The sequence below is a fragment of the Phallusia mammillata genome, chromosome 6, assembly GCF_965637545.1.
Source record: "Phallusia mammillata chromosome 6, kaPhaMamm4.hap1.1, whole genome shotgun sequence".
Taxonomy (NCBI): Eukaryota; Metazoa; Chordata; class Ascidiacea; order Phlebobranchia; family Ascidiidae; genus Phallusia; species Phallusia mammillata.
The window spans coordinates 15697584-15712095 of record NC_137257.1 but is presented as its reverse complement, the minus strand read 5'-3'; the positions used below and the strand labels follow the sequence as shown (position 1 = coordinate 15712095).

General features: G+C 38.5%; 2 protein-coding genes across 3 annotated transcripts; one reads left to right on the top strand and one right to left on the bottom strand.

Annotated features, from left to right (window-relative positions):
• Positions 1 to 119: 119 nt before the first annotated feature.
• LOC145232406 (uncharacterized) lies at positions 120 to 3430 on the bottom strand. Of its 2 annotated transcripts, none has more exons than XM_080097018.1 (7): positions 3302 to 3430; positions 3050 to 3240; positions 2533 to 2793; positions 2266 to 2414; positions 2096 to 2181; positions 1840 to 1953; positions 120 to 538 (listed from the first exon to the last, which is right to left on the bottom strand). In XM_080097018.1, exons 1-7 carry the CDS (start codon positions 3420 to 3422, stop codon positions 213 to 215), a joined length of 1248 nt encoding a protein of 415 aa, XP_079953144.1. In that variant the 5' UTR covers positions 3423 to 3430; the 3' UTR covers positions 120 to 212. The 2 variants fall into 2 exon arrangements, with proteins under 2 accessions (XP_079953144.1, XP_079953145.1); XM_080097019.1 differs by having other exon boundaries at positions 2096 to 2166.
• Positions 3431 to 3634: 204 nt separating this feature from the next.
• Positions 3635 to 11360, top strand: LOC145234395 (uncharacterized). Its single transcript, XM_080099132.1, has 10 exons — positions 3635 to 4061; positions 4122 to 4465; positions 4559 to 4769; positions 6612 to 6737; positions 7361 to 7563; positions 7814 to 7973; positions 9122 to 9228; positions 10255 to 10429; positions 10928 to 11049; positions 11139 to 11360. The coding sequence occupies exons 1-10, from the start codon at positions 3668 to 3670 to the stop codon at positions 11358 to 11360; spliced, it is 2064 nt and encodes a 687-aa protein (XP_079955258.1). The 5' UTR covers positions 3635 to 3667.
• Positions 11361 to 14512: the final 3152 nt, after the last annotated feature.

Sequence of the window (14512 nt, the reverse complement as noted above, 5' to 3'; positions counted from 1 at the left end):
CCACAACCTCCAGTGCTGCAAAATGTTTAGCGCCTCTTATGTAAACACTTTACGACCCCCCAGTTTTTAGGCTTCTACCGGCCATATATAATCCATGTAATAAATGGCTATACTGCTGCTTATTGGCTTATCTTTTTATTGTCAGAACTATGATTTGCGTGTGTCAAATTCCAAGAAAGTAAAACCGACACGAGCAGTTCGGTTCACTTCGGTTAGCTGCGTGTGTTTTCCTGCTCATGAGTTGTTGTGCGCGCATTTCCGACCCCAACGTGCGAAGGCCGAAAAATTCTTCTAAAAATTCGTGGGCCACGGTTTGTCGGGACAACAATGACTTGAGGCAAGGCTATACTCGAACTAACAGTCGTAATGTTTTCGCTTCTTGTCATATGCGCTTGGCTTGATGACGTCACAACGTTCTCCGATGACGTATGACCGTTGGTTGTAGAGGTTTCAGGTGAACTGTTTTCATTGAGATCGTAAGATACTGAAACGTCTTCAGTGGCTAGGTCACGTCTGGAAGCTTCGGCTGTTTCTGACCCTAAACATTTTTTTGATGTTAAATGACTCTAACAATAGACTTTAGTTGGTACAAGTGGTGGTAAATTACCACTGGTAATGTCTAACCCAGGGGTGGGCAACTTTTGTTACTGTATAGGGCCAATTATAAATGTCAAAATTGGATCGCGGGCCGCACATGTGCATCACACAAAGTGATTTTGCTTTGTTTCTTACCAAATATGCTTAACTGCAAGTATAATTCCTATTTGATTCCAGCCATATGTTGCCAGATCGCAGAAAACTAGCATCAGGTGCATTAATCAGCTCAAAAATATGTAATAATTTGACTCGTTTGCCAGTACTTTTGAAATCCAAGCGTCACTGCGGGCCGCACAACCTTTAATGAAGAGCCGCATGCGGCCCGAGTGCCGCAGGTTGCCAACCCCTGGTCTAACCAGAGTCGAATCCGTTTGTTGTAATAGCCGATTAGGGCTCGACAGTTTAGCCCGAATTAAACGTTCCAGAGTAGTCAGTCGAGCGAGGCTTTTTAGTTCTTTTACAAACGCACTTGATTCGGGCATGACTTTACATTTAAAAAAAAAATGAATTACTAGTTGCTGGATATAACCTAATGCCCCACAGCCCTTGAACGTCTTGCATGTCTAACTTACAACTTTACATTTGACTTTACCTCAGATTCGTAGGCGGGTCTAAAATTGGGACCCGAATACGATTTTTTTAAATACGTCCCGAGTTACACCGATGAATAAATGAACCAACTTGAAATCAGGCCATAACATAGTCGGTAGAGCTACTAATACCATATGTTTCAGGAGATCCAAAAGTGCCTAATTTTCGACAGGTGGCGCAAAGAGCACTTTTTTCATTTAAATCGGTATATCTCAAAAAATGCTAACGGTTAGGGCTATTGGGGTCGGGGTAAGGTATTAGCATTTAAAATTCAACAAAACTAGCAAAAAAACTAGTTACTAATGTAACATTTTCAAAAACTTGCATCCCTAACCAACCCTTCTTTAGCCGCTAAATAAATAATTCAGCTTTTTACGCCACCTATCGAAAATTAAGCACTTTTGGATCTACTGAAACATATCGTGTTAGTAGCTCTACCCAGGTTGTTTTTTAAGGTTTGGTTTGGGTGACCGCTAAGTAGTTTTAAGAGACCGCAAGTGTTTCATTTAAATACCAAAAAATAGCCATATTTGCTTAAACGAATTATTTATTAGGCTACTGGCAAATTTTGGGAAACCGCTGGAGAAATTTGGGGGACCGTTTCGGTTTATCAATTTATAACTATCGTTGTAAAAATTTCTATAGGTTTACCGATTTGGTTTATTACTCGCAGCCAATCTTCTTCGGTCTTTACTACATCACCATATGCTGGGGGAGGCGTTGGAAGACGTCTACTGTTTGATGTGGAAGTAAAATCGTCTTCATCTGCAAATTAGGAATCATACAATTTTGCAAATAAAAATCTTTACTTTTAGGTAAAATTTCATTTCGAGGTTTTTAAATTTCCAAATCTTTTTCACAATGAGAAGCTGTGAAGGTATTTTTGTCAAAATGAACAAAGAAATACCTTCGTCCGTGGTAGCTGGCCCGCAGCACCTATTACGTCTTCTTCCATACTCGTCGTTATATTCAAATGCCCTTAAAAATGCAAAACTTAGTATGTGGTTGATTGCCAACAATTCATAAATCCAGCAAGTGGCGCTAAAGGGCTTTTTACGCAAGACGTAGCCTACACACCTCGCCATCATCTTACAAACTGACCCCAAGACCAACAGAATACCAATGCACATGCTGAGAAAAACCACAAGATAAAAGTTAAAAGTCTTCTTGTTTTCGTCTAATTCGATTTCCCAGTCGTTTTGACGATTCTCTTTGTCAGCATCTGTCTGTCAAGAAAATTTAATTATTTATTTTTAATCAATAAAAAATTTGAAAGCAATTTTCGCGTGACATTTTGAGACTTAAGTTTTAGATCCTCGTGAAAAATTACTTTGGTCAACTTACAATATGCTCAAATGTTGCCAAAAATCCTCTTCCAGGCTTCGATGCATCGGAGAAAAAATAGACATACAAGGTAGACCCAGCCAGAGCCGTAGTTCTTACTCTTGGGGGATTCAGACCACAATAACTGCCCCAAACTTTTTGTAAAACCACAGATCGACGTTTTTCCGACTTTCCATCATGATTCTTGCTATTAGACCCAGATTTAAGGCGATATCTTTCATATATGTGCACAAAGTCGTAAGCACATACGAATTTGCCGGTCTAAAACAAAGTTCAAGTGAAAAGCAATGCATTGTGAGTTGTGACCGACTAATGCAGTGGTTCCCAACCTTTTTCGACAAATTCCTCACGTAGCAATTGAAAAGTCAATTTAAAATTGGGTGTTTCATTAACTTCACAGGTTAAATTTCCAAAGCTAAAGTGTCTATTTACAAACCTCATGTACAAACGAAAGTCAATTCCTCCCATTAAGTTTTGAAATTCAGTTGGAAACCCTTGGAATAATGAATAAACAAACCTTTATGTCAGTAACTCCACCTTCTAGGTTAAAGTCTTCGAAAGATAGTCGGATAAAATACCCAGGTTGTGCTTCAAGTTTCCAAAAACATGTCGTGTTGTCATCGTAAGGCAAGGGATAGTTAGGACTGGCTATAACGCCTATTTTGGACTTTACCTTAATCTGCTTTTCACATTCATTCAGATTTGCGTCTTTGTATGCAAGAACAAAAAGTAAGTTGCAGTTTTAATAAAAATTCAAACCAGATCTTACCAGAAATATTTGTAGAATTTGCTGCACTGTTGACTTCTACATTGTGACTCGAATCCACACTGTTTAAATATTCGCATTTGACAAAAATAATACACAATAATAACAATAAAACTCTCAACATAGCTTTTTAGAATCTAAAAACGAAACGACGCATTTTATAAAATGCAGTGGCATTGCATTCGTATTAAATACTCAGTCATTGTTCGTCTTTAAACTTTCAACCACCACAAATTTGTCCAGACTTATGGTGACGAAACAGTTATATTCTATTTGACAACAATCACTTTAAATACCATAGTCAGCTTTTTTAACAACTGTAACCAAAGTTGTGTTGATGTGCTTGTGCCAGAAGCAGTCCAGAAATGAATGGAGTTTGGGCAATGCTTTAGGCTGTTTCGTGTTGCAGAGTATGTGTTGCTTTGCTTGTGCTGGCAGTACTGTACAGTTGTCGCTAGCTCTGCAACAGCAAACCTGACAACTTGGAACCTACTGCCAGCATGCCAAGAGAAGATACAAGATTTTCAACTTCCAGTTTCACCGCTAGCTGATTTGCCTCATTCGTTAAAGTTTAGGATCGCATTATCGCCCATTTGTACGAATGAAAGTGCTGAATGCCTCAACAGGTGCCTCGGTGCAGCCTCGAATACAGTCCAACTTTCTGATTGTGATGTTACATTAGAATCCCAGACATGGTTTCAATTAAATCGTTTGCTGGTGAATATACAGCAAGAAAAGTGTCTAACGTACAACGGCTTATCAGGTATGTTTGAATCGTTTATTTTATATATCGCACATTAAAACCAAAAAAATATGTTTACAGACAGTACGCCAACTTTGAAAACATGCAATGTTTCTGAAATCAATCAAAAATGGACCTGTACACAAGAAAACCTTTTGTCAGGAGTTTTGTTGCAAAGCAGTTCTGCATCACATCGCTACATCACAATGACCAATTCGTATTTGTTAAAAACTGCAAGCACGTCTTCTACTTTATGGCAAGTTCTTGGTGCAAATGGTGTTGCCACTGGACAGCCAAACAGCCTAGTGTGTCAAGAATTTCAACAGTTTTGTGGTCTCCCAATTCCTGGACTTCGGTCTTATATTGTGTCAAACCGTTTAGATTTTTCTGTTTTGGCACACGTACCTACATTACAACTGCAACAGGTAAAATTTGTGTGGCAAAGGTTCGTAATTGATTCATTTCAGTCATTTCTGTTTACTGTAGTGCTTTTTTACATGTAAAATACTTTTTTGTAGCCTCTTCAATACGATATGAAACTTTGCTACACAAGCGGTGAACGAATTCTAATCAGTTGTGCCCGAGGAAGTGTTGCCGTTGGAACGAACGGGTCAACTTACAAGCTAATGACTTGCATTGGTGGTGGTTTCTGGACAAATCCAAAGCCCTTGCATTGTGTGAAGAGGATATGTGGACATCCAAGATGGTATGAGCACACCGTAATAAAAGGTATTTTTTTGTCAAGTTTGTTGTACTGCATAGTTGGTAAAAAACACACAAAAAACAATGGATTATTATACAGACGAATCCGGTTAATCGCATACCGGTTAATCGCATAATCCGTTTAATTGCATCACAATTAAAAATCCCAAACCGTCGCCCAACGAAATATGCGATTAACCGGATTGATGATCTCTATGTGAAAGTCGAACAGCCCGAGTATTTGGAATAAAAAACGACGATATGATAGTAAAATCCTCCGGAGGTAATGTACGCGAAAAAGACGTAGATGCATTTTTGCATTCCACACCAAATAACGCGTCTAAACGTTAAAAATTACACGTCTCGACCATAAAATATTTTGGAAAAGTTATTAGGAGATTAAATCGGCGTTCAGTGTACCGCTGTGCGATAACAAGGAGTCGTTATCTTACAGCCGTGCACATTGATTTTATTGGCTTATCTAATCGCCAATAGTTTAAATCAAGCGTTTAAATAAAGAGTTCAACCTGTTAAAATTACGAAACTGGTGTTCCGGCAAAGACGCTGATTGCAATTTCTTACTAAGTGCGAACTGCACCGAATTCGAAGTGTTAAACTGTATTGCAATTTAAACAATGTTAAATGTAAAACAAATGTTTAAAAATGTTTTCTGTTATATTGTTCATGACCCGCCAAACACGTAATGGTTGTAAAAAATGTTAGATCGCAAGTAATCACACCATGTTGTTTAGATTCACGTAGTTGGTAACGTGCCAATGATTGCCATATTTTGTCTTCTGTTCGTGACCTTGCGCAGCTTATCAGGTAGAACACCGATTAGGAAAGGCATTTATTCCTGTAGTATTTGTTGCTGCTTCAAATTTTTGAAGCAACGATCACACGTTGATTACGTGACAGTCACGCTAATCTTGCAGCTGCAGTTTTGCTGAGTAAGCTAGAAAGTAGCGCCACAATCTAAGTCGTTAAAGTTTTGCTAAAATCAATTATTCTTTTTGTCGATTGGATAACGGGTTATAATAGAAACTGATGCAGCTCGCCTTAGTGCCCTTGCGCTGTAGAATGTGCCAAAGTTGTAAGTTTGACTAGGTTTCGGTCGTGTACTTGCGGGTTTGGGCTTGCTTACAAATATGCACCTAGCACTTTGCCACTTAACGCGTTGGTTTGAACTAGAAAACGAAATAGGTTAGAAACAACAGGCCATTTTACGTGTATATTAGGCGAGAGGCCTGGCACATTTATAAGGGAAACTACCCAAAACAATACTAAAACGTCATAAACCGTCTTCATAGGGAAGTTCCCAAATTTGAATGTTGGGCCGCTTAGCTACGATGTAACATATCTTTTCAAATAAACCTGACTGCAAGAGAAAGCACAAATCAACTAACTGTGGCGTGTGCGCCAATTAAGAGTGTGTGTGTGTGCGTTTCTACTGTTTCTTTAACACACTTAGGCGATTGCACCATAGCCACGACAGTTAGGAAGCATGACGTCATGCATTGCGCTGAGAGTAATAAATCTAGTTTTGACTTCAGAGTACTTTGTCAATTCTCGGCAACAAAGAGAGAAAATACTGCTCCGTTGCCATAGTTGAGCGTCACTGCAACTTTGTTTCAGCTGGGGAAATGAAAATGAGCACTGTTTACATAGCAACCGGATTATCGCATAATCCGGTTAATCGCATCAAATACCCTTGGCAAATCGATGATGCGATTAACCGGATTCGTCTGTAACTGCAAAAATTGCATCAAATTTTGGCAAAAGTGTAAACCGTTTGAACTTTATGATTAAATAAAATATACCTCAAGCCCCAAATGTAGTTTAAACACATATGTTGTAATTATTTTACAGGTGGAAGCGATTACATGTACGGTGATACGATTATGTACAGTTGTACATCACCTTACGTTGGGGAAGATGCTACGCAAGCCTGTGGGCCAGATGGACTGTGGATTGGTGAACAACCTCACTGCAAACGTAAGACTTGGATCCTTATTTTTTTTACACGTTACAAAACGAAATTTAAGAAACGTTGTCAAGAACAGTCGATGGGACTCTAAAACGTAATCACAAAACAAACAAAGCGTAGGAAACATTGTTGGCACTTCAAAAATAGTACAAACATATCACACTCCAGTCACATAGTGGAATAAAAGGGGGAGAAAATTACTTTTTTATATGTCGCTGACTATTAACAGAACTCAACTGTATCAATCAGAGTTTAATCCCTCAAATATATGGTACAAGAACTCACAGTACAAAAGTTTGCTAAATACCGATAGACGGCGTAAAGAGCGCAGTTATTTAAATTAACAGTGAGCCTGGGAGAGGGACTAAATTTAACATTAAAAAATAGTTTTATTGGTGTATTTTAATGTTATTATTATAAAATCTCGGCTCAACCCTAATATATTTTAAATAATTTGCGAATGCTCTTTGGGTCACCTATCGGAATTTCGCGAACGTGCACTGTGAGAATTTATTGTTAAAAGGTGTTTATTATATTCGCAAATCAGAATTAGTATGTGCTTTCACCATCGATATTTTTTATTTACAAAGGCATGACTGATAAGAACTTCTTTGGAACAATTTTTTTGCAGATTCTTGCCATTTTAACTTGACCGACCGGACAGGTCAAATAATCTCTCCAAACTATCCACAGCCCTATCCAAACAATGCCATGTGCGAGTGGGTGATATCTGTACCTCCAGGGTTGCGGATTGCTCTTTGGTTCCGTGATTTGTATCTTGAGGCTGGTTCACTTTTGGTGGGCGAGTGCAGATACGATGTCCTTTACATTCAAGTAAGTCTTATACTTCGATACTTTTATTTTATTCCTTGTATTTTTTCCTGTCAAAACCCTACCCTCTTTCCCTAACATGGGTGGTTATTTTATCGTGCTCTATGTGGGTCTATCAAGTCAAGGCCCACCAAACATTGTCGGGATTGTTCACGTAAACACCCTGGGTGGTCCTTATATCCAAACGTTCACCACTTAACCCAATCGTAACACACAGAAGCATTATCCTATATCACGGCTCACTACGCTTCAGGATACGCCAGTGGATAATAACAAGGGGGTCCTTCGACTTTGTGGATCTTATTATCCAAGCCATTGGTATTCGACGGCAAATGTGATAATGGTCGGTTTTCATTCGGATTACTTGGTGCAAGGCAAAGGATTCAAGATAGACTACACGACTTGGAACCAGAGTAAGTCGCTAGCTTTACTGGGCTCTGAACCTTCTGTGGTGTTTTTCGGTTTCGCCTGAGTTAGTGTAGGGCAGGGGTGTCCAACCCGTGGCCCGCGGGCCTCATGTGGCCCGCAGGAAGGTTCTGAGTGGCCCGCGCGGTATTTTTCGAAATGACTTATATTATGAACTTTAACGCATGTCCAATTTATGGCGACCTTATGTTTGCTTTATTTCTTTGTTAATAGAGTAATACACAACTGTTCAAGTTACTTTTATTGCATCACAATGCACACTGTTACGCATCACAATTTCTGCATTGTTACGTCTACAATCTTACTCTTGCTTCAAGAGTCAGTCAATATTTCTTGCTTCATTGTTGTACATCTGATATCAAACACTCGCGCAAAACGCATTCAGCAATGAAATATCTTACGAACTCTGCAGTGATATAGATTATGACAAATAAGAAACGAAAAGCAAGTAACGCTAACAGAATATACTAAGAAAAATGGACATGTGGACAGCCATTTTAAGATTACAAATTAGCAGTAAACACTCAAGTGGCCCGCGCAATCATTCGTAAACCGCATGTGGCCCTTTGAAAAAAGGGAGGTTGGACACCCCTGGTGTAGGGGTATTGCATTGGAAAAAATTCTGTTTTTTTTCTGCTGACAAATGCACTGCTTAACCACTAAGAAAGAAACCACTACTCCAGGGGTGTACCAAAGTGCAGCCCACGGCTGTTGTTTCAAATTGTGTTGCGTATTTGACCCGCCATATAGTTTGGATTAAGTTTTTGGATTGTGGCTACTTGCGACTTCACGCAAAAGCTTTTCATGGAACTTTATTTAGCAGTCAAAAGGAAGTATACATGGTGCTCATGCAACAAAATCCCACGATTTCCTTAAATCGCGTATATTTAAAATGAAAAAAAAAAAAAAAATGTTCGGAAAATGTTCGGACACCCCCACACTACACTGTTCCCATTTCTTCGAACTTTCTAGACGAAATAAACGTTTTGAACATGATAAAGTTTTGATTTTTATAAAACAAAACATTTTGCCAGGCGCAAATGAGATATTGGAACTACAAATTACTTTGTATCTATTAAAATTTCTTTAACCTGGCAAAATATACGTTTTTGAGAAAAAAAATCTGCTTTTCCAGGTGTGACTGCTCTGCCCACTGCGCCTGTACGAAATGGGACGTATCCCGACGAGGAAGACAAGAGCAACGTCTATGTTGCCACCGATTATGCAAACTTCATATTGCAGGTTTAGTGCGTTCTTATGTGCCAAGACGCTAATTTGTCCGAATACTACTGAGCTGCATTAAATAATTTACATTCATCTAAAAACCTTTCCGAAACATTAAATATGACAGTAGGTCCTCTAGTGATGGGACGATACCAGATTTTGAAGCGAGTACCGATACCGAGTAATACCTTCGATACCGAGTACGATTACCGAGTACTTAAGTGTAGTGTTGTACTTAGTTGTATATCACTAGCTAATTTATCTGCCATGCTCGGGGTAAAGGCGTGCGCACACACATGCCGAAAAATGTAATCACCACGTGATAGCGAAAAAGACGTACGTAAACTGGCGGGACTTTTGTACTGTCCGAAGCAAATATTGGCCAAAAGTTGCCCGTATTCTTATGGTGTAAATCGGCCTCCGGTACTCGCACGTTGGTATCGAAAACTGAGACAAAATATTTCGATACCGAGTACGAGTATCGATACCACTGAAATCGTTCGATACCGAGTACCGGGTACCGGGTACTCGTCCCATCACTAAGGTCCTCATATATATCAATAATCGATTAAGTGCGAACATTTTGAGGCGGGTTTGTTGCACCACAAATAAAGTTGATTAATAGTTGCTTAACACTCTTAACAAGTTATTTGTTGTTTTGAGTTGTACCATGCTGTAAACAGTTACTCATTTTCGACACGACTATTGTCACTAAACTAACCAGTCACGAACTATGCCAAAGTAAACTTCCGTTTTTTTAAAGCAATGTAACCGTTTTTACTTAAAAAAGCTAAATTTTGGAATGATAGATGCTGTGAGTTTTTGATTGTTATGTTTCTAGATAAGCATTTTTGTAAACCAGTTGCCTCAGTTTTGTCAGCTTTTGTAAAGGAAATTAACACGAATGGTATATAATAGGCAATTTATTTTTAAAGTTTCCTAATCGTCACAACGCTATTTGTATAACATTTCATAAAACTTGACTTAAATATAAACTGAACAGGAATGTACTCTTTTGCCAAACAGGAATGTACTCTTTTGCAGATCTTTTACGTTGCTGTGGTGGTTATTGCTGTAATGTTCGTGCTAAGAATCATCTGTGTTCATACGTACCACACTATCAAAGATCACATGCATGTTGAACCTGAAGAAGAGGACTTCATTGATGAACAGGAACGAAAAAGAAAACTTGCCCAACGCAGAATGACCACCGTATTTGGTATCAAAACTATATTCAACAAATTCTACCGCAGGCTAGATTTTTTTAGCCTACACCCAGTGGTGGGATTAAGCCGGTTCGCACCGGTTCTATAGAACTGTCTCACGATACTTCATGAGATCAGCGAACCGGTTAGCATTACTGGTTACTGCCAATAGGCTTTTTGTAACAGAACCGGCTGAAAAATATGACTTTTGTGATAGAACCGGCTGACAAAAAATTGAATTCCACCGCTGCCTACACCTTAATTGCTATGTGGAAATGCTTGTTGACCAGCTGATTCAGTATAACGTCTTCAATGGGCCTGGCGTACTATGATTAATATATAAGTGTGCCGTGATTGCTGGTCTGCATGAACGCTTCAGGGCTGATCCCAGTTATGAATTTATGTTCATCTTACCCCTACCATAAATTTTTTTGAAATATTTTAAAAATCCACCGTTTAAAACGAGGGTCGGTTTTATGACAATTTATGAGATATTATTTTTTGCGTAACAGACCCAATGGCTATCACACCTTCTCTCGTCATTAATCCAGCGCTACTGGGTACTAATTCATCGGACAGTACTACCAGCAGCAGCTCATCAAGATCTACGATCAAGGACTTTATGGTAACTGAGGTTTGTTGGGTGTCATCTTTGTAGGCTATTTTAAAAACTAAAAAATATTTTCCATTCCAACTGTGATTTTGATTTTGTAAATATTGCAGGAGACCAAAGAAGTTAAAAAACTGTGGAGTGCTGATAATGAAGATAGTGCTTTTGTACAACCAACGGGTACAGAAAGCGACGTTGACGCACAAAAAGATGATTCGCCCCCTGAAGAAGTAACACCTCCTAGAACGAGAAAGCCGTCAATATTAAAAGGAGCTCGCTTTTCTCGACCTCCGACCACGACTGCAAAAAATAAACCAAAGTTTGGCGACTTGTAAAAATCAAATCACGCATTTTTTCTCCACAAAGTTCTGCAACTTTTTAGGCAACAAAAGATAAAATGGTAGAGATTTTTGTGTAACTCCGAAAAGGGTGTAGGCTAAACTTAAAATAATAACAAACAAAGCCTACGTTCTTAAAGAGTGGTGGGACCAGTGTTTTTTTAAGGTGTTTTGCGGTCACCCAAACCAAACCTTAAAAAACTTGGGTGGGACACAAAGAAATTTCAAAAAAGGTAAGATTTTTTATCTTAATGCATTAACATAGGCCTATTTTACAACTGACACATTTTGCGCAAATATATGTAGGCCTATAGCCTATAGTACAGTGCTCTTCAACTGGTGTGCACGGTGCACCCTAGGGTGCGCCAAAATATGCGTGGGGTGCGCCAAAATATGCGTGGGGTGCACCAGTACGAAAAGGTATACAAGGGTGCATCACAAACTTTTTATGAACCATTAATATTTAACCTTCAGGATATTAGAAAAATTATGTAGGTTTAAACTGATGTATAAATGAACCTCTGTATTTAAAAAAAATTTTTTGATGTCTAACACTTCCAGTGCGGTTCACGCATATCTACGTCAAAAGACGTTTTGAACAGAGTGCGGATTGACGTTAATATACATCAAACGTTTTTGATCAAAAATGCAGCTGCCTGTTAATGTATGATTTTTCATATCGCTTTTTACCTCAGTTTAGCTACCTTTTAAGCAAACAGGGTGCATGAGTTCGTCACAACAACTTTATGGGTTCGCCAAACCAAAACAGGTTGAAGAGCACTGGCCTAGCCTACATACAAGCACTATCCACAATCACTTTTTTTCAACAGCGTTAGATCAACAAAACAACCAATGATCGAAGAAGTGCTTTCACGTAACCCGGTAGCCTAATTATATGGGGCTAATGTTTGTTTTCACAGGCACAAGTAAATTAACGTTTTTGTTACTTTTGCCTTAGATCACTTGCAGTTTTCGCCAGAAACCACCTGTCCGCGTTAATCCGCAAACGCTTTTTCGGTAAAACTGCAAAAACAAAACATTTTTACTAGAGGTCTGTCTGTCTGATTTTCACTTCCTCCAGCCAATGGTCTTGTTATTTTGCTCCATTCTGTCAACTGATTGATCTTCTGTGTCTGTCAATACTTAATTCCACTTGGGTCTGCATCTGCTGGCCAAAACTAACCTTCAAGCTGGTTCTACAAAAGTAAGCCCATTTCAACAAATCTATCACCTGGATTTCAAGTACTTGATTGCTACAAACAGTTCTTCAATAAATTACAATTAACGTGTTTGAGGTAGGCTAATTGTTTTGAAACAGAAACATTTAACAAACCAACGAAATTCAGTTGCTACCACCTGACCAACAAAATAGTTGTGATGTTTTATTAGTTTGTTCGCTTTCTTTTCCCTGAAATTTCCTCAAACAGTCTTTAACAGTTTTCCTCAAACAGAAAAAAACTGCACAATTTTATCCACAAAAATCGATTTACGACAAGTGATAACAAGTTGTTTCTTGTCTGAACGTTTGCACACAATGTATGACTAGTAATTCACTATAGTCGTTTTTCTCCTAATAGCGCAATAGTTTTTGCGAAAAACTTGGATCATTAAAGAGAGTTCGTTTCCTTGAAAACAGGATCAGATACTAAGCACCGAATACCACAAGTTCCAAAGCAAGTAATCTCAAATTTATCTTCATTTTCAAGCACCTACGCGTTTTATCTCAAAGACCGTGTCAAAACGTATCCGTAAAGTTGATCAGTCAAATACAACGGTTGATTTTTATTTATTTTGTCTTTTCTAATGATTGTTTTGTTTCAAAGTTTGAATTTAAATTTCATCCTAAAAAGTAGGCTGGATTTTTTTTGCTTCAAGTTTAACAACAAACTGCTAAAGATCAACATATTTGTGTAAAACAGTGACAAATTGAGTGAATAAGTTTGCACTACAAAAATACTTCGCGGACAGCAAATGTCACAAATTATGTACTTGAAGACAGTGCGCAACCTGTAGTTTGGCCTCTTGCGTCTTTAGCATGAACAACAGACACTTTTGTCGGAAATTTTGATTGGCAGTTTCGCTGAGCGTTTTCGAAGTAGCTAAATTTTTTATGTTGGCTATATTCGTAATAGCACAAAGTTGAAAAACATGTTTATTGGGTAAAACGCTGTGCCCAGCAAAATGCTGATTGGCTGTTTGTGGATAATTCTACAGCAAAAACATTCATTAATGTAAGAGAAGTGCGAAAACCTACATTAAAGTTTTATGTTTAATGATTAAACAGAAGATATGGGACACATTTCCCCATTCCGTTGTGGCATTAATTCGATAACGTAACGGGGATAAACTTTGTTGCGAAAAGTGCATTTTAAGCCACTATAAACATGATTTTTGTTAAAACCAGGGGAATATACTCAACCTAAGGGTACGAAAAAACACTTATGCGACTGTACATCGATAATATAATTTTTTACTATTGATTTGACTTTCTTGTGAAGAAAGATCTAGAATTTTTATACTTGAGCTTTTATTGCACGACGTAAGAATTTATGTTTTGTTAGAGTTTGTAATGGCCAGGCAAGTGAAACAATGTGAGATTTACAAACAAAAAAACGTTATATTACAAAAATATAACGCTGCTGAAAACCTATTAATTTATTCTATTAAATAGACAGTCGGCTTGTGGTAACTTATTAAATATAAACGCGATTAAATTCCATCACAGCATTTTCGCACCTGCTGAAATCTGAAACGAACTTAAATATCTATGATTGGAAGCGATAAGGTAAACAAGCTGGGCATAATGCAGTCGTGCTTTTTTCTTCTCCTTTATCTGGCGCGCTTGCATCGGCCCGCGACAGACTTGTTCGGTAATCAAACGACTTGGAGCTTCAAAAAGACGGTTTGGTCTTGAGCGACTGCTTGGTGCGAAGTTATATGAGAAGGACAAACATCCAGCCGAAGTCTTTTATGCCCCGCGTTTATATCGCTAGTCTTTCCTGTGGCGTAAATCAGTTTTAACTGAAACACTGTACAGTCTACAGTGGACCAGTATTGTGCCAGTGTGTTATGTCCACGCAGAATTAGAGGTTACATAGCTTGTTTTGTCCATTAGGTAAGAGGTTAGCACAGAGATAACGTGTCGCAAC

Excerpts from the sequence above, each read along its gene's own strand:
- LOC145232406 (XM_080097018.1), bottom strand. The coding sequence starts at position 3,422 with ATGTTGAGAGTTTTATTGTTATTATTGTGTATTATTTTTGTCAAATGC. Across the intron at positions 3,241-3,301 it reads AAATTCTACAAATATTTCTG|ACGCAAATCTGAATGAATGT; the intron begins GTAAGATCTGGT and ends TTGCATACAAAG. Across the intron at positions 2,794-3,049 it reads GTGGAGTTACTGACATAAAG|ACCGGCAAATTCGTATGTGC; the intron begins GTTTGTTTATTC and ends ACTTTGTTTTAG.
- LOC145234395 (XM_080099132.1), top strand. The coding sequence starts at position 3,668 with ATGGAGTTTGGGCAATGCTTTAGGCTGTTTCGTGTTGCAGAGTATGTG. Across the intron at positions 4,466-4,558 it reads CTACATTACAACTGCAACAG|CCTCTTCAATACGATATGAA; the intron begins GTAAAATTTGTG and ends ACTTTTTTGTAG. Across the intron at positions 6,738-7,360 it reads TGAACAACCTCACTGCAAAC|ATTCTTGCCATTTTAACTTG; the intron begins GTAAGACTTGGA and ends ATTTTTTTGCAG.